The 18,794-nt window shown below is 44.6% G+C and overlaps 1 protein-coding gene across 2 annotated transcripts in view; it reads right to left on the reverse strand.

Annotated features, from left to right (window-relative positions):
* LOC121581652 (collagen alpha-1(XIX) chain) overlaps window positions 1-18,794 on the reverse strand; it is a 181,899-nt gene that overhangs the window by 9,303 nt on the left and 153,802 nt on the right. For both annotated transcript variants that reach the window (XM_045211550.1, XM_045211549.1), the window contains 3 exons: window positions 17,264-17,344; window positions 1,387-1,434; window positions 759-836 (listed from right to left, as the gene is read on the reverse strand). In XM_045211550.1, coding sequence (XP_045067485.1) covers window positions 759-836; window positions 1,387-1,434; window positions 17,264-17,344 — 207 coding nt within the window. The remainder of the gene's footprint in view (window positions 1-758; window positions 837-1,386; window positions 1,435-17,263; window positions 17,345-18,794) is intronic.

Here is an 18,794-nt window from a genome sequence, read left to right on the forward strand (position 1 = left end):
AGCGCAGAACTCAAGCAGGCATTTTTGAAGTTGAAACCAGCAGCAGCCTGATAGAGAATAGATAGACGGTGAAGTAGTGTGTAATGCTGAAGGTCCACAATGTTTTTACATCTAATCTTGGAATTCATTTTCATTCCAATAAGTCTTTATTTTAGCATTCATTTGACCAGGATACAATCCTTTGAGGTGAAACACCTCCTTGTTGAGGGAGATCTGGTCTCCAAAAACATGATCCCATCAAAGAGCTACATCTAAAGGTTCTTGCAAGGCTCAGATATAAGACTATGCACAAGCCATTCTGAAGATGACTGAACTGATAAAGTCTGTGAAATGTGGGCCAACAGAAAAGTGTTGGGTAGACTACAGGTTAGAGAGATGGGGCTGCAACTGGTGGGTAGACTACAGGTTAGAGAGATGGGGCTGCAACTGGTGGGTAGACTACAGGTTAGAGAGATGGGGCTGCAACTGGTGGGTAGACTACAGGTTAGAGAGATGGGGCTGCAACTGGTGGGTAGACTACAGGTTAGAGATGTGCGTGGTAGATACAGGTTAGAGAGATGGGGCTGCAACTGGTGGGTAGACTACAGGTTAGAGAGATGGGGCTGCAACTGGTGGGTAGACTACAGGTTAGAGAGATGTGGCTGCAACTGCTGGGATTCTCTGAAGCAAAACATTTATTTGTGTGACCTGAACATGTCAGTGGACAATGAAGTACGAAGAAGAGAAAAGGATGAATGCTCCAGGGTCATGTTACTCACAGGAAGTCCTTCAACGCCCACACCAGGCTCTCCTTTCTCCCCTAGGTCTCCTGGTACCCCAGGGACGCCACGCTCACCCTGACAGGGAAGAGAGGGGGGAATAGGGTGCCATTTGAAACTCATTTTGATGACTGTTAAAGGGAATAGGGTGCCATTTGGTATGCAGTCTCAATAAAAGGAGAGTTCACTGGCTTTAACAGGACCTGTGTTTCAGATTCCGCACATCAGTGAATAATATAATAATATATGCCACCTAGCAGACTTTTTACCCAGAGGGACTTACACTACAGCGACTGCAGAGATTGTTAGTATGTGTATGTGATCTAAGGGAATTGAACCCTCAACCTTGGCATGGCTAGTGCCACACTCTTACCAACTGAGCCACACAGGACCACAAGTGGATGAACTTGGTTCATGTCAGGTATTAGAAGAGCTAGTCATCCTTTAGATGTTTTTTAATGTGACTCATCATAGCCAGAGGATATATCGCTCATCTAGCTAGAGAATAATAACTCCAGATTGTGGTAACCCTGGGTGGTATGTCTCTGTTGTGGCCCTCTTCCCCCACAATAGGGGGCTGCCTGCCTGTTTTGGCCCTGTTCCCCTACCGTAGGGGTTGTTTTTCTACCTTTGGCCCTCGAGATCCTCTGGGTCCAGATGTCATCCCCTCTCCCTGCTGGGAGAAAATAACAAAGAAAAAACTACATGAGTTTCACAACCCAGACATCATACAGTATAAGTCAGCATTGATGCAAAGATTGGAGGCTAAATATGTTGGATATACAGTTGAAGTCGGAAGTTTACATACACTTAGGTTGGAGTCATTGAAACTCATTTTTCAACCACTCCACAAAATATCTTGTTAACAAACTATAGTTTTGGCAAGTCGGTTAGGACATCTACTTTGTGCATGACATAATTAATTTTTCCAATTATTGTTTACAGACAGATTATTTCATTTATAATTCACTGTATCACAATTCCAGTGGGTCAGAAGTTTACATACACTAAGTTGACTGTGCCTTTAAACAGCTTGGAAAATTCCAGAAAATGATGTCATGGCATTATAAGCTTCTGATAGGCTAATTGACATCATTTGAGTCAATTGGAGGTGTACCTGTGGATGTATTTCAAGGCCTACTTTCAAACTCGTTGCCTCTTTGCTTGATATCATGAGAAAATCAAAAGAAATCAGCCAATACTTCAGAAAAAAAATTGTAGACCTCCGCAAGTCTGGTTCATCCTTGGGAGCAATTTTCAAACGCCTGAAGGTACCACGTTCATCTGTACAAACAATAGTACGCAAGTATAAACACCATGGGACCACGCAGCCGTCATACCGCTCAGGAAGGAGACGCGTTCTGTCTCCTAGAGATGAACGTACTTTGGTGTGAAAAGTGCAAATCAATCCCAGAACAACAGCAAAGGACCTTGTGAAGATGCCGGAGGAAAACAGGTACAAACGTATCTATATCCACAGTAAAAAGAGTCATATATCGACATAACCTGAAAGGCCGCTCAACAAGGAAGAAGCCACTTCTCCAAAACCGCCATAAAAAAGCCAGACTACGGTTTGCAACTGCACATGGGGACAAAGATCTTACTTTTTTGAGAAATATCCTCTGGTCTGATGAAACAAAAATAGAACTGTTTGGCCAGAATGACCATCATTATGTTTGGAGGAAAAAGGGGGTTATTGCAAGCCGAAGAACACCATCCCAACCGTGAAGCACGGTGGTGGCAGCATCATGCTGTGGGGGTCCTTTGCTGCAGGAGGGACTGGTGCACTTCATAAAATAGATGGCATCATGAGGAAGGAAAATTATGTGGATATATTGAAGCAACATCTCAAGACATCAGTCAGGAAGTTAAAGCTTGGTCGCAAATGGGTCTTCCAAATGGACAATGACCCCAAGCATACTTCCAAAGTTGTGGCAAAATGGCTTAAGGACAACAAAGTCAAGGTATTGGAGTGGCCATCACAAAGCCCTGACCTCAATCCTATAGAACATTTGTGGGCAGAACTGAAAAAGCGTGTGCGACCAAGGAGGCCTACAAACCTGTCTCAGTTACACCAGCTCTGTCAGGAGGAATGGGCCAAAATTCCCCCAACTTATTGTGGGAAGCTTGTGGAAGGCTACCCGAAGCGTTTGACCCAAGTTAAACAATTTAAAGGCAATGCTACCAAATACTAATTGAGTGTATGTAAACTTCCAACTTCAACTGTAGATAGACCATCTGAAATATACCAAGTCACTCTTACCAAGTAGTAGCAGTTAATATATATATATATACACGGGGTACCAGTACTGAGTAATGATAACTTGTCTATTTACACGAGGTACCAGTACTAAGTAATGATAACTTGTCTATATACACGGGGTACCAGTACTGAGTAATGATAACTTGTCTATTTACACAGGGTACCAGTACTGAGTAATGATAACTTGTCTATATACACAGGGTACCAGTACTGAGTAATGATAACTTGTCTATATACACGGGGTACCAGTACTGAGTAATGATAACTTGTCTATATACACGGGGTACCAGTACTGAGTAATGATAACTTGTCTATATACACGGGGTACCAGTACTGAGTAATGATAACTTGTCTATATACACAGGGTACCAGTACTGAGTAATGATAACTTGTCTATATACACAGGGTACCAGTACTGAGTAATGATAACTTGTCTATATACACGGGGTACCAGTACTAATGATAACTTGTCTATATACACAGGGTACCAGTACTGAGTAATGATAACTTGTATATATACACGGGGTACCAGTACTGAGTAATGATAACTTGTCTATATACACGGGGTACCAGTACTGAGTAATGATAACGTGTATATATACACAGGGTACCAGTACTGAGTAATGATAACTTGTCTATATACACGGGGTACCAGTACTGAGTAATGATAACTTGTCTATATACACAGGGTACCAGTACTGAGTAATGATAACTTGTCTATATACACGGGGTACCAGTACTAATGATAACTTGTCTATATACACGGGGTACCAGTACTGAGTAATGATAACTTGTCTATATACACGGGGTACCAGTACTGAGTAATGATAACTTGTCTATATACACTGGGTACCAGTACTGAGTAACGATAACTTGTATATATACACGGGGTACCAGTACTGAGTAATGATAACTTGTCTATATACACAGGGTACCAGTATATAATATAATAATAATATGCCATTTAGCAGACGCTTTTATCCAAAGCGACTTACAGTCATGCGTGCATACATTTTTTTTTTGTGTATGGGTGGTCCCGGGGATCGAACCCACTACCTTGGCGTTACAAGCGCCGTGCTCTACCAGCTGAGCTACAGAGGACCAGTACTAAGTAATGATAACTTGTCTATATACACAGGGTACCAGTACTGAGTAATGATAACTTGTCTATATACACTGGGTACCAGTACTGAGTAATGATAACTTGTCTATATACACGGGGTACCAGTACTGAGTAATGATAACTTGTCTATATACACGAGGTACCAGTACTGAGTAATGATAACTTGTCTATATACACGGGGTACCAGTACTGAGTAACTATAACTTGTCTATATACACGGGGTACCAGTACTGAGTAATGATAACTTGTCTATATACACAGGGTACCAGTACTGAGTAATGATAACTTGTCTATATACACAGGGTACCAGTACTGAGTAATGATAACTTGTCTATATACACAGGGTACCAGTACTGAGTAATGATAACGTGTCTATATACACGGGGTCCCAGTACTGAGTAATGATAACTTGTCTATATACACTGGGTACCAGTACTGAGTAATGATAACTTGTCTATATACACGGGGTACCAGTACTGAGTAATGATAACTTGTCTATATACACGGGGTACCAGTACTGAGTAATGATAACTTGTCTATATACACGAGGTACCAGTACTGAGTAATGATAACTTGTCTATATACACGGGGTACCAGTACTGAGTAACTATAACTTGTCTATATACACGGGGTACCAGTACTGAGTAATGATAACTTGTCTATATACACAGGGTGCCAGTACTGAGTAATGATAACGTGTCTATATACACGGGGTACCAGTACTGAGTAATGATAACTTGTCTATATACACAGGGTACCAGTACTGAGTAATGATAACTTGTCTATATACACAGGGTACCAGTACTGAGTAATGATAACTTGTCTATATACACAGGGTACCAGTACTGAGTAATGATAACTTGTCTATATACACAGGGTACCAGTACTGAGTAATGATAACTTGTCTATATACACTGGGTACCAGTACTGAGTAATGATAACTTGTCTATATACACGGGGTACCAGTACTGAGTAATGATAACTTGTCTATATACACGGGGTACCAGTACTGAGTAATGATAACTTGTCTATATACACGAGGTACCAGTACTGAGTAATGATAACTTGTCTATATACACGGGGTACCAGTACTGAGTAATGATAACTTGTCTATATACACAGGGTACCAGTACTGAGTAATGATAACTTGTCTATATACACAGGGTACCAGTACTGAGTAATGATAACTTGTCTATATACACTGGGTACCAGTACTGAGTAATGATAACTTGTCTATATACACAGGGTACCAGTACTGAGTAATGATAACTTGTCTATATACAGTGAGGGAAAAAAGTATTTGATCCCCTGCTGATTTTGTACGTTTGCCCACTGACAAAGAAATGATCAGTCTATAATTTTAATGGTAGGTTTATTTGAACAGTGAGAGACAGAATAACAACAAAAAAATCCAGAAAAACGCATGTCAAAAATGTTATAAATCAATTTGCATTTTAATGAGGGAAATAAGTATTTGACCCCCTCTCAATCAGAACGATTTCTGGCTCCCAGGTGTCTTTTATACAGGTAACGAGCTGAGATTAGGAGCACACTCTTAAAGGGAGTGGTCCTAATCTCAGCTTGTTACCTGTACAAAAGACACCTGTCCACAGAAGCAATCAATCAATCAGATTACAAACTCTCCACCATGGCCAAGACCAAAGAGCTCTCCAAGGATGTCAGGGACAAGATTGTAGACTTACACAAGGCTGGAATGGGCTACAAGACCATCGCCAAGCAGTTTGGTGAGAAGATGACCAGAGTTGGTGCAAATTCGCTAATGGAAGAAACACAAAAGAACTGTCAATCTCCCTCGGCCTGGGGCTCCATGCAAGATCTCACCTCGTGGAGTTGCAATGATCATGAGAACGGTGAGGAATCAGCCCAGAACTACACGGGAGGATCTTGTCAATGATCTCAAGGCAGCTGGGACCATAGTCACCAAGAAAACAATTGGTAACACACTACGCCGTAAAGGACTGAAATCCTGCAGCGCCCGCAAGGTCCCCTTGCTCAAGACAGCACATATACATGCCCGTCTGAAGTTTGCCAATGAACATCTGAATGATTCAGAGGAGAACTGGGTGAAAGTGTTGTGGTCAGATGAGACCAAAATCGAGCTCTTTGGCATCAACTCAACTCGCCGTGTTTGGAGGAGGAGGAGGAATGCTGCCTATGACCCCAAGAACACCATCCCCACCGTCAAACATGGAGCTGGAAACATTATGCTTTGGAGGTGTTTTTCTGCTAAGGGGACAGGACAACTTCACCGCATCAAAGGGACGATGGACCGGGCTATGTACCGTCAAATCTTGGGTGAGAACCTCCTTCCCTCAGCCAGGGCATTGAAAATGGGTCGTGGATGGGTATTCCAGCATAACAATGACCCAAAACACACGGCCAAGGCAACAAAGGAGTGGCTCAAAAGAAGCACATTAAGGTCCTGGAGTGGCCTAGCCAGTCTCCAGACCTTAATCCCATAGAAAATCTGTGGAGGGAGCTGAAGGTTCGAGTTGCCAAACATCAGCCTCGAAACCTTAATGACTTGGAGAAGATCTGCAAAGAGGAGTGGGACAAAATCCCTCATGAGATATGTGCAAACCTGGTGGCCAACTACAAGAAACGTCTGACCTCTGTGATTGCCAACAAGGGTTTTGCCACCAAGTACTAAGTTCAAATACTTATTTCCCTCATTAAAATGCAAATCAATTTATAAAATTTTTGACATGCGTTTTTCTGGATTTTTTTGTTGTTATTCTGTCTCTCACTGTTCAAATAAACCTACCATTAAAATTATAGACTGATCATTTCTTTGTCAGTGGGCAAACGAACAAAATCAGCAGGGGATCAAATACTTTTTTCCCTCACTGTACACAGGGTACCAGTACTGAGTAATGATAACTTGTCTATATACACGGGGTACCAGTACTGAGTAATGATAACTTGTCTATATACACGGGGTACCAGTACTGAGTAATGATAACTTGTCTATATACACGGGGTACCAGTACTGAGCGGATGTGGAGGGGTACGAGGTCATTGCGGTAGATATGTACATATATGTAGGACTAAATAATAAAGTAGTCATATCCATGTAGGAAAGTTCAAACAAGCCAAACAATTCATCTACTCTAAATCACACATCAGCAATTCACTTTGAGAACAAGGTGGTGGTTCTCCCGGAAGTACAGCTGCTGCCTGTGTGGGACTTCAATGGGAATATGGAATACATTTCCAACTACACAGGGCAAACAGTGTGAACACTGCATTTCACCACGAGCCGTGTGTTCAATGCTCTCTTACTTTACACACAGAGAAGTCCAGGGGTCTCTCCCTATATAGAGCCCTACGGGTCCTGGTCAAAAGTAGTGCACTATAAACGGAATAGGGTGCCATTCTGGACGCGGTCTTGGTTGGGATCAGGGATACTGTAAGCATTATTTACAGAACACCCCCTTGATGGAAAATTGATTTCTGTGTTCAGCACGCATTAGTGCTACGACTAAGTCCTGCGTTGCACAATGTAAATCAGCCATCTGAAACTCTGCTTCAAGCTAATGCAGCAGTTTAGAAATAAAGCTCCCCCACATTAAGAAGTGTTCAAAGCACATGAGCTTGAAAATACAAAATAAAGTTGGATGAACTCAAATAACCTGTGTTTTTCTGGTTTTACTTCCCCAAGGGTACAGTGGTGTTTCATTTGAATTGGCATTGAATTCAATATGTAAATAAGTTGAAATGTGCCAATAAAGAATGGTTTAGAATTCGAACCCCCCCCTCTCTCTCTCTCTCTCTCTCTCTCTCTCTGTCTCTCTCTGTCTCTCTCTGTCTCTCTCTCTCTCTCTCTCTCTCTCTCTCTCTGTCTCTCTCTCTCTCTCTCTCTCTCTCTCTCTCTCTGTCTCTCTCTCTCTCTCTCTCTCTCTCTCTCTCTCTCTCTCTCTCTCTCTCTCTCTCTGTCTCTCTCTCTCTCTCTCTCTCTCTCTCTCTCTCTCTCTCTCTGTCTCTCTCTCTCTCTCTCTCTCTCTCTCTCTCTCTCTCTGTCTCTCTCTCTCTCTCTCTCTCTCTCTCTCTCTCTCTCTCTCTCTCTCTGTCTCTCTCTCTCTGCTCTCTCTCTCTCTCTCTCTCTCGTTCTCTTAACCTCTCTCTCCTCTCCTTAGGGGATGGTGTATGCTATGACCACTTCATGCTCTGCTGTGGCACCCAGACCATACAGTAAAGATCTCTGGGATATCTCGGAGGCGTGAACCATGGGCGTCCAGCTGGTCTGACCACCATTATCATATTTCTCAGCATGGTTTATTGCAGCAATTTAAAAAAAATAGAAATATGTTTGCTGTGTTTTTGCATGTACATTGATTGATTAATTAATCTTATACTACACAAAGATGAATAACATAAATGTTTCTAAACTAATCCAATCTGTTAGTTGGACTTATTGCACCTGTTACTGAAATGTTGTTCCAGTTTAGATGGTTTCGGTAGTCTTATTTATGATTCTGTTTAACCCTGCCAGTCATTCTGAATCCATGTTGTTGTGAGTGAAGAAAAGTTCAAATTGCTGGATAACCCCACTCTGGCTGGATTCCAAAAGGAATTAAACATCCCTTTGCAAGCCAGCATGTGTCCAAAACACAGCAAAGGCTGGTCATCAGCAAAACACAGTGAAGGCTGGTCAAGAGCAAAACACAGTGAAGGCTGGTCACCAGCAAAACACAGTGAAGGCTGGTCATCAGCAAAACACAGTCATCAGCAAAACACAGTGAAGGCTGGTCATCAGCAAAACACAGTGAAGGCTGGTCATCAGCAAAACACAGTCATCAGCAAAACACAGTGGAGGCTGGTCACCAGCAAAAGGCAGCGAAGGCTGGTCACCAGCAAAACGCAGTGAAGGCTGGTCACCAGCAAAACGCAGTGAAGGCTGGACACCAGCAAAACGCAGTGAAGGCTGGTCACCAGCAAAACGCAGTGAAGGCTGGTCATCAGAAAAACAGAGTGAAGGCTGGTCATCAGAAAAACACAGTGAAGGCTGGTCGTCAGTAAAACACAGTGAAGGCTGGTCGTCAGTACAACACCCATCCCTCTATCCTTCCCTCTCTACATCCTTCCATCTTTCCCTCTCTCCATCCCTCCATCCCTGCCCTCCTCCACACTTGTTTACCTACTCACTATCTCAGAGCCATACCTCTCCCTGACACTTTTAGCATCTCAACATCTCTCTTATTACTCTGCTCTACCAAACACATTAGCTCTTAATGTGTGTGTGTGTGTGTGTGTGTGTGTGTGTGTGTGTGTGTGTGTGTGTGTGTGTGTGTGTGTGTGTGTGTGTGTGTGTGTGTGTGTTTGTGTGCGCTTCGACCTAATGAGTAGTTCCGCTGTCATGCTTAATGTTCAGTTTAGCTCCTTCCATGTACAAACAAACATGATTGCCCTAGCCCAACCTGAGACAAACATGATTGCCCTAGCCTAACCTGAGACAAACATGATTGCCCTAGCCCAACCTGAGAGCTGGAAACCTATTCCCTACATAGTGCACTACTTTAGACCAGGGCTTTGGAACACCTTAGGGAACCGGGTGGCATTTGGCACTCATACCTATACTGCTAGTTCCAAGACTGTAAACCCTGCCCATATGGCACTCCAGGCAGGCTGGAGCAAACTCTCCAAAAATATGAATGATTTCAAATAGTATTTGAACCCAGGTCTGAAACACAGTCAAGTCAACCAAGACGTCTTGGCTGTGAAGCTCTGCTACTAACTGGTACTGCAGGTGCTGTGTATGTACAGGTAACTAACTGGTACTGCAGGTGCTGTGTATGTACAGGTAACTAACTGGTACTGCAGGTGCTGTGTATGTACAGGTAACTAACTGGTACTGCAGGTGCTATGTATGTACAGGTAACTAACTGGTACTGCAGGTGCTGTGTATGTACAGGTAACTAACTGGTACTGCAGGTGCTGTGTATGTACAGGTAACTAGCTGGTACTGCAGGTGCTGTGTATGTACAGGTAACTAACTGGTACTGCAGGTGCTGTGTATGTACAGGTAACTAGCTGGTACTGCAGGTGCTGTGTATGTACAGGTAACTAACTGGTACTGCAGGTGCTGTGTATGTACAGGTAACTAACTGGTACTGCAGGTGCTGTGTATGTACAGGTAACTAACTGGTACTGCAGGTGCTGTGTATGTACAGGTAACTAACTGGTACTGCAGGTGCTGTGTATGTACAGGTAACTAACTGGTACTGCAGGTGCTGTGTATGTACAGGTAACTAACTGGTACTGCAGGTGCTGTGTATGTACAGGTAACTAATTGGTACTGCAGGTGCTGTGTATGTACAGGTAACTAACTGGTACTGCAGGTGCTGTGTATGTACAGGTAACTAACTGGTACTGCAGGTGCTGTGTATGTACAGGTAACTAACTGGTACTGCAGGTGCTGTGTATGTACAGGTAACTAACTGGTACTGCAGGTGCTGTGTATGTACAGGTAACTAGCTGGTACTGCAGGTGCTGTGTATGTACAGGTAACTAACTGGTACTGCAGGTGCTGTGTATGTACAGGTAACTAACTGGTACTGCAGGTGCTGTGTATGTACAGGTAACTAACTGGTACTGCAGGTGCTGTGTATGTACAGGTAACTAACTGGTACTGCAGGTGCTGTGTATGTACAGGTAACTAACTGGTACTGCAGGTGCTGTGTATGTACAGGTAACTAACTGGTACTGCAGGTGCTGTGTATGTACAGGTAACTGCCAAAATAAAGGAAACACTTGAGTAAATGAGTGGGTGCTTCCATAAAGGTGTGGTTCCTGAGTTAATTAGGCAATTAACATCCCATCATGCTTAGGGTCATGTATAGAAATGCCCAGTTGCCCATTATTTTGGCTACCATGGCTAGAAGAGATCTCAGTGACCTTGAAAGTGGGGTCTCAAAGGAGCATTTTTTAAAGCGTGTGTGTGTGTGTGTGTGTGTGTGTGTGTGTGTGTGTGTGTGTGTGTGTGTGTGTGTGTGTGTGTGTGTGTGTGCAGTCACCAGATCTCAACCCAGTTGAACACTTATGGGAGATTCTGGAGCGGCACCTGAGACAGCGTTTTACACCACCATCAACAAAACACCAAATTATGGAATTTCTCGTGGAAGAATGGTGTTGCATCCCTCCAATAGAGTTCCAGACACTTGTAGAATCTATGCCAAGTCTCGTTGAAGCTGTTCCGAGGCCTGGGGGCCCAACACCCTATTAAGACACTTGATGTTGGTGTTTCCTTTATTTTGGCAGTTACCTGTATGTAATGAACACTTCTAAATGTAAAGCCGGGTCCGCAAAATAGTGTGCTGACAGCTTTAAGCCTCAGAATGGGGGTGGATAGGACATTACCGTGGCTGGTGTTAATGAATGGTGGATTACTTAATAGCATTGCATCTGCATGATGTCAAGGCTGTGCTACGAGAGGCACTCTTTCTCTCAGTCAACATGTTTGCTGCTGTCGTCGCAGCTGTTCCTAGCTGATCTACTACTCTGTGTGTGCATGTGTGTGTGTGTGTGTGTGTGCTGGTATGTGTGTGTTTGTATGTGTCTGTTCGTGTGTGTGTATGTGTGTAAGTGCGTGTCCAGGGATGACTGAATACCATGCACTGAATTCCACAGTGATATACTAATCTACTGTGTGTGTGTGTGTGTGTGTGTGTGTGTGTGTGTGTGTGTCTGTTCGTGTGTGTGTGTGTGTGTGCGTAAGTGCATGTCCAGTGATGACTGAATATCATGCACTGAATTCTAAAGTGATATACTAATCTACTGTGTGTGTGTGTGTGTATGTGTTTGTGTGTGGGTGTTTGTGTGTGTGTGTGTGTGTGTGTGTGTGTGTTCATGTGTGTTTTGAGCGTGTCACTTGTCTCCGTGCTGCGCTGTTTATTGCCGCTTGGCTACCTGCCAAACTTGACGGTTTTTACTTTTTTTAAACCCGTTTAATCTACAGTGAGGGAAAAAAGTATTTGATCCCCTGCTGATTTTGTACGTTTGCCAACTGACAAAGAAATGATCAGTCTATAATTTTAATGGTAGGTTTATTTTAACAGTGAGAGAGAGAATAACAACAAAAAAATCCAGAAAAACGCATGTACAAAATGTTACAAATTTATTTACATTTTAATGAGGGAAATAAGTATTTGACCCCCCTGCAAAACATGACTAAGTACTTGGTGGAAAAACCCTTGTTGGCAATCACAGAGGTCAGACGTTTCTTGTAGTTGGCCACCAGGTTTGCACACATCTCACGAGGAATTTTGTCCCACTCCTCTTTTCAGATCTTCTCCAAGTCATTAAGGTTTCGAGGCTGACGTTTGGCAACTCGAACCTTCAGCTCCCTCCACAGATTTTCTATTGGATTAAGGTCTGGAGACTGGCTAGGCCACTCCAGGACGTTAATGTGCTTCTTCTTAAGCCACTCCTTTGTTGCCTTGGCCATGTGTTTTGGGTCATTGTCATGCTGGAATACCCATCCACGACCCATTTTCAATGCCCTGGCTGAGGGAAGGAGGTTCTCACCCAAGATTTGACGGTACATGGCCTCATCCATCGTCCCTTTGATGCAGTGAAGTTGTCCTGTCCCCTTAGCAGAAAAACACCCCCAAAGCGTAATGTTTCCACCTCCATGTTTGATGGTGGAAATGGTATTCTTGGGGTCATAGGCAGCATTCCTCCTCCTCCAAACACGGCGAGTTGAGTTGATGCCAAAGAGCTCCATTTTGGTCTCATCTGACCACAACACTTTCACCCAGATTCACCCAGAATCATTCAGATGTTCATTGGCAAACTTCAGACGGGCATGTATATGTGCTTTCTTGAGCAAGGGGACCTTGCGGGCGCTGCAGGATTTCAGTCCTTCACGGCCTGGTGTGTTACCAGTTGTTTTCTTGGTGACCATGGTCCCAGCTGCCTTGGGATCATTGACAAGATCCTCCCATGTAGTTCTGGGCTGATTCCTCACCGTTCTCATGATCATTGCAACTCCATGAGGTGAGATCTTGCATGGAGCCCCAGGCCGATGGAGATTGACAGTTATTTTGTGTTTCTTCCATTTGCGAATAATTGCACCAACTGTTGTCACCTTCTCACCAAGCTGCTTGGAATTGGTCTTGTAGCCCATTCCAGCCTTGTGTAGGTCTACAATCTTGTCCCTGACATCCTTGGAGAGCTCTTTGGTCTTGGCCATGGTGGAGAGTTTGGAATCTGATTGATTGATTTCTTCTGTGGACAGGTGTCTTTTATACAGGTAACAAGCTGAGATTAGGAGCGCTCCCTTTAAGAGTGTGCTGCTAATCTCAGCTCGTTACCTGTATAAAAGACACCTGGAAGCCAGAAATCTTTCTGATTGAGAGGGGGTCAAATACTTATTTCCCTCATTAAAATGCAAATCAATTTATAACATTTTTGACATGCGTTTTTCTGGATTTTTTTGTTGTTATTCTGTCTCTCATTGTTCAAATAAACCTACCATTAAAATTATAGACTGATAATTTGTTTGTCATTGGGTAAACGTACAAAATCAGCAGGGGATCAAATACTTTTTTCCCTCACTGTACCTTCATTTAACACATTTTACCAACGTCTTAGTTCTTTTTTATATGTTTTACTCGCTCTACTTTTTTCATTCAACTTTTAATCTGGACATGGTTCTACAGGACGCTTTATCTGGACATGGTTCTACAGGACCTCCACCAGCCGAAGCTAAGTAGTAACATTAACACTATGCCATCTAATTGCAGTCGCTGTACTCATAATATACAGGATAACTATTGCCTTATGGTGAGGATAGCCGTGCTGCAAGCCCAGCTTCAGATGCAATCATTAGGCAAGGACAATGTAAGTGTAGGAAAGGATGAAACAGCGTCTGTGCCACCAGTAAGTACAGATAGTAGTATAAATCCCCTCGCACGGTCCCCGCAGCCGGACAATTTTCTCAAGGCTTCTGGAAAGAAATGCTGTCGGCATGCTCAACCGGTGTCGCTCATTCAGCCGACAGAAACTTTCAACCGGTTCACCCAACTAAGAAACGAGTCGGAGTCAGAGGCCGAGCCTTCTCTGGTCTCTCCTCCACCCGTTACGGGGTCTGAGCCACCGAAGCCTCCCCCCATTAGCTCTGACAAATTGAAAACCCTAGTTATTGGCGACTCCATTACCCGCAATATTAGATTTTAAAATAATCATCCAGCGATCATACACTGTTTACCAGGGGGCAGGGCTACTGACGTAAAGGCTAATCTGAAGATGGTGCTGGCTAAGGCTCAAACTGGTGAGTGTAGCGAGTATAGGGATATTGTTATCCACGTCGGCACCAACGATGTTAGGATGAAACAGTCAGAGGTCACCAAGAGCAACAAGAAAGATGTGTCGGCATCGAGTAATTGTCTCTGGCCTCCTCCCAGTTAGGGCGAGTGATGATCTCTACAGCAGAGTCTCACAACTCAATCGCTGGTTGAAAACTGTTTTCTGCCCCTCCCAAAAGATAGGATTTGTAGATAATTGGCCCTCTTTCTGGGACTCACCAACAAACAGGACCAAGCCTGGCCTGCTAAGGAGTGACGGACTCCATCCTAGCTGGAGGGGTGCTCTCATCTTATCTATCAACATAGACAGGGCTCTAACTCCTCTAGCTCCACAATGAGATAGGGTGCAGGCCAGGCAGCAGGCTGTTAGCCAGCCTGCCAGCTTAGTGGAGTCTGCCACTAGCACAGTCAGTGTAGTCAGCTCAGCTATCCCCATTGAGACCGTGTCTGTGCCTCGATCTAGGTTGAGCAAAACTAAACATGGCGGTGTTTGCCTTAGCAATCTCACTGGAATAAAGACCTCCTCCATTCCTGTCATTATTGAAAGAGATTGTGATATCTCACATCTCAAAATAGGGCTACTTAATGTTAGATCCCTCACTTCCAAGGCAGTTATGGTCAATGAACTAATCACAGATCATAATCTTCATGTGATTGGCCTGACTGAAACATGGCTTAAGCCTGATGAATTTACTGTGTTAAATGAGGCCTCTCCTCCTGGTTACACTAGTGACCATATCCCCCGCGCATCCCGCAAAGGCAGAGGTGTTGCTAACATTTACGATAGCAAATGTCAATTTACCCAAAACAAAATGACTGCGTTTTCATCTTTTGAGCTTCTAGTCATGAAATCTATGCAGCCTACTCAATCACTCATTATAGCTACTGTTTACAGGCCTCCTGGGCCGTATACAGAGTTCCTCACTGAGTTCCCTGAATTCCTATCGGACCTTGTAGTCATGGCAGATGATATTCTAATTTTTGGTGACTTTAATATTCATATGGAAAAGTCCACAGACCCACTCCAAAAGGCTTTCGGCGCCATCATCGACTCAGTGGGTTTTGTCCAACATGTCTCCGGACCTACTCATTGCCACAGTCATACCCTGGATCTAGTTTTGTCCCGTGGAATAAATATTGTGGATTTAAATGTTTTTCCTCATAACCCTGGACTATCGGACCACCATCTTATTACGTCTGCAATCGCAACAAATAATCTGCTCAGACCCCAACCAAGGACCATCAAAAGCTGTGCTATAAATTCTCGGACAACCCAAAGATTCCTAGAGGCCCTTCCAGACTCCCTCCACCTACTCAAGGACGTTGGAGTACAGAAATCAGTTAACAACCTAACTGAGGATCTATATTTAACCTTGCGTAATACCCTAGATGCAGTCGCACCCCTAAAAACAAAAAACATTTGTCACAAGAAACTAGCTCCCTGGTATACAGAAAATACCCGAGCCCTGAAGCAAGCCTCCAGAAAATTGGAAAGGAAATGGCACTGCTCGTGCAGTGGAGATCTTTGTGGGCTATACTCAGCCTTGTCTCAGGGTAGTAGGTTGGTGGTCTGTTGATATCCCTCTGGTGGTGTGGGGGCTGTGGTTTGGCAAAGTGGGTGGGGTTATATCCTGCCTGGTTGGCCCTGTCTGGGGGTATCGTCGGACGGGGCCACAGTGTCTCCCGACCCCCACTGTCTCAGCCTCCAGTATCTATGCTGCAGTAGTCTATGTGCCGGGGGCTAGGGTCAGTCTGTCCTATCTGGTGTAATTCTCCTGTCTTATCTGGTGTTCTGTGTGAATTTAATTATGCTCCCTCTAATTCTCCCTCTCTCCCTCCCCTCCCGGAGGACCTGAGCCCTAGGACCATGCCTCAGGACTACCTGGCCTGATGACTTCTTGCTATCCCCAGTCCACCTGGTCCTGCTGCTGCTCCAGTTTCCACTCTTCTGCCTGCGGCTATGGAACCCTGACCTGTTCACCGGACGTGCTACCTTGTCCCAGACCTGCTGTTTTCAACTCTCTCTCTCTCTACCGCACCTGCTATTTCAACCTTCAAATGCCTGGCTATGAAAAGTCAAGTGACATTTACTCCTGAGGTGCTGACCTGTGGCACCCTCCACAACCACTGTGATTATTATTTGACCCTGCTGGTCATCTATGAACGTTTGAACATCTTGAAGAACGATCTGGCCTTAATGGACATGTACTGTTATAATCTCCACCTGTCACAGCCAGAAGAGGACTGGCCACCCCTCAGAGCCTGGTTCCTCTCTACCCAGTACAGCCAGGAGAGGACTGGCCACCCCTCAGAGCCTGGTTCCTCTCTACCCAGTACAGCCAAGAGAGGACTGGCCACCCCTCAGAGCCTGGTTCCTCTCTAGGTTTCTTCCTAGGTTCCTGCCTTTCTAGGGAGTTTTTAGCCACTGTGCTTCTACATCTGTATTGTTTACTGTTTGGGGTTTCAGGCTGGGTTTCTGTATAAGCACTTTGTGACAACTGCTGATGTAAAAAGGGCTTTATAAATAAAATGTGATTGATTGATTGATTGTGTGTTTGTGTGTTTGTGTGTGTGTGTGTGTGTGTGTGTGTGTGTGTGTGTGTGTGTGTGTGTGTGTGTGTGTGTGTGTGTGTGTGTGTGTGTGTGTGTGGCTAAGGCCAAAAAAGCCAATAAGGTCAGATCAGATGGTGATAACAGCGTCTCTCTCCGGTTGCATGCCAAGTGGCACCCTATTCCCTATATACTGTAGTGCACTATTCTTGACCAGAGCCCTATGAGCCCTCATTAAACCCACCAGATTTCCAGCTACTGGCTCTCCAGGCTCTCCCTTGGGTCCAGGCAGGCCCTGTGGTCCCATCACACCACCAGAGTCCCCCTAGGGAGAGAGACAGACAGACAGACAAACAGATAGATAAATAGACAGACAGACAGACAGACAGACAGACAGACAGACCGTGAGAGTGAGACAGTCAATCAGAAAAACAGTCAATCAGACAGACAGACAGGTCAGACAGACAGACAGACAGAGAGTGAGACAGTCAATCAGACAGACAGTCAATCAGAGAGACAGACAGACAGACAGACAGACAGACAGACAGACAGACAGACAGACAGACAGACAGACAGACAGACAGGCAGACAGGCATACAGACAGGCATACAGACAGGTCAGACAGACAGACAGACAGACAAACAGAGAGTGAGACAGTCAATCAGACAGACAGTCAATCAGAGAGACAGACAGACAGACAGCCACTGCAGTGACAGATGGGCCATGTCATCTCTACAGGACGGAGGTGACTCTGAATGACAGACGTTCACACGCAGAGAAGAGATGGGCGTAGGAGGGGGGTGAGACGGGTGAGGCAGGGGGGAGTCAGGAGGGGAAAGCGGGGCATCTGCCACCCCACTCTCTGAGTGACACACACAGAGTGGGAGGTAGGGGGGTGAGGGTGATGAGGCAGGGGGAGTCAGAGGCTAAAGCTGAGGATATCTGCCACCCCAGTGGAATCATTTCACACAACAACGGGGGTTAAAGGGAAATGACACTGTTAGTCCACTGTTGATACAGCGTGTTTGTGTGTGTGGAGGAAACAGACTGCAGCATGCAGCCTCGTCAGAGATGGTTGTGTGTACGTCTAGGCCACGGTAGAGCTGAGCTCACCATGTACACTATACAGGCCCATACACCAGTAGAACCACTTAATACAGGCCCATACACCAGTAGAACCACTTAATACAGGCCCATACACCAGTAGAACCACTTAATACAGGCCCATACACCAGTAGAACCACTTAATACAGGCCCATACACCAGTAGAACCATTTAATACAGGCCCATACACCAGTAGAACCACTTAATACAGGCCCATACACCAGTAGAACCACTTAATACAGGCCCATACACCAGTAGAACCACTTAATACAGGCCCATACACCAGTAGAACCACTTAATACAGGCCCATACACCAGTAGAACCACTTAATACAGGCCCATACACCAGTAGAACCACTTAATACAGGCCCATACACCAGTAGAACCACTTAATACAGGCCCATACACCAGTAGAACCATTTAATACAGGCCCATACACCAGTAGAACCACTTAATACAGGCCCATACACCAGTAGAACCACTTAATACAGGCCCATACACCAGTAGAACCACTTAATACAGGCCCATACACCAGTAGAACCACTTAATACAGGCCCATACACCAGTAGAACCACTTAATACAGGCCCATACACCAGTAGAACCACTTAATACAGGCCCATACACCAGTAGAACCACTTAATACAGGGAGGAGTGGCTATCCAATCTGAAAG

This window comes from Coregonus clupeaformis, chromosome 37 (genome assembly GCF_020615455.1).
Source record: "Coregonus clupeaformis isolate EN_2021a chromosome 37, ASM2061545v1, whole genome shotgun sequence".
NCBI lineage: Eukaryota > Metazoa > Chordata > Actinopteri > Salmoniformes > Salmonidae > Coregonus > Coregonus clupeaformis.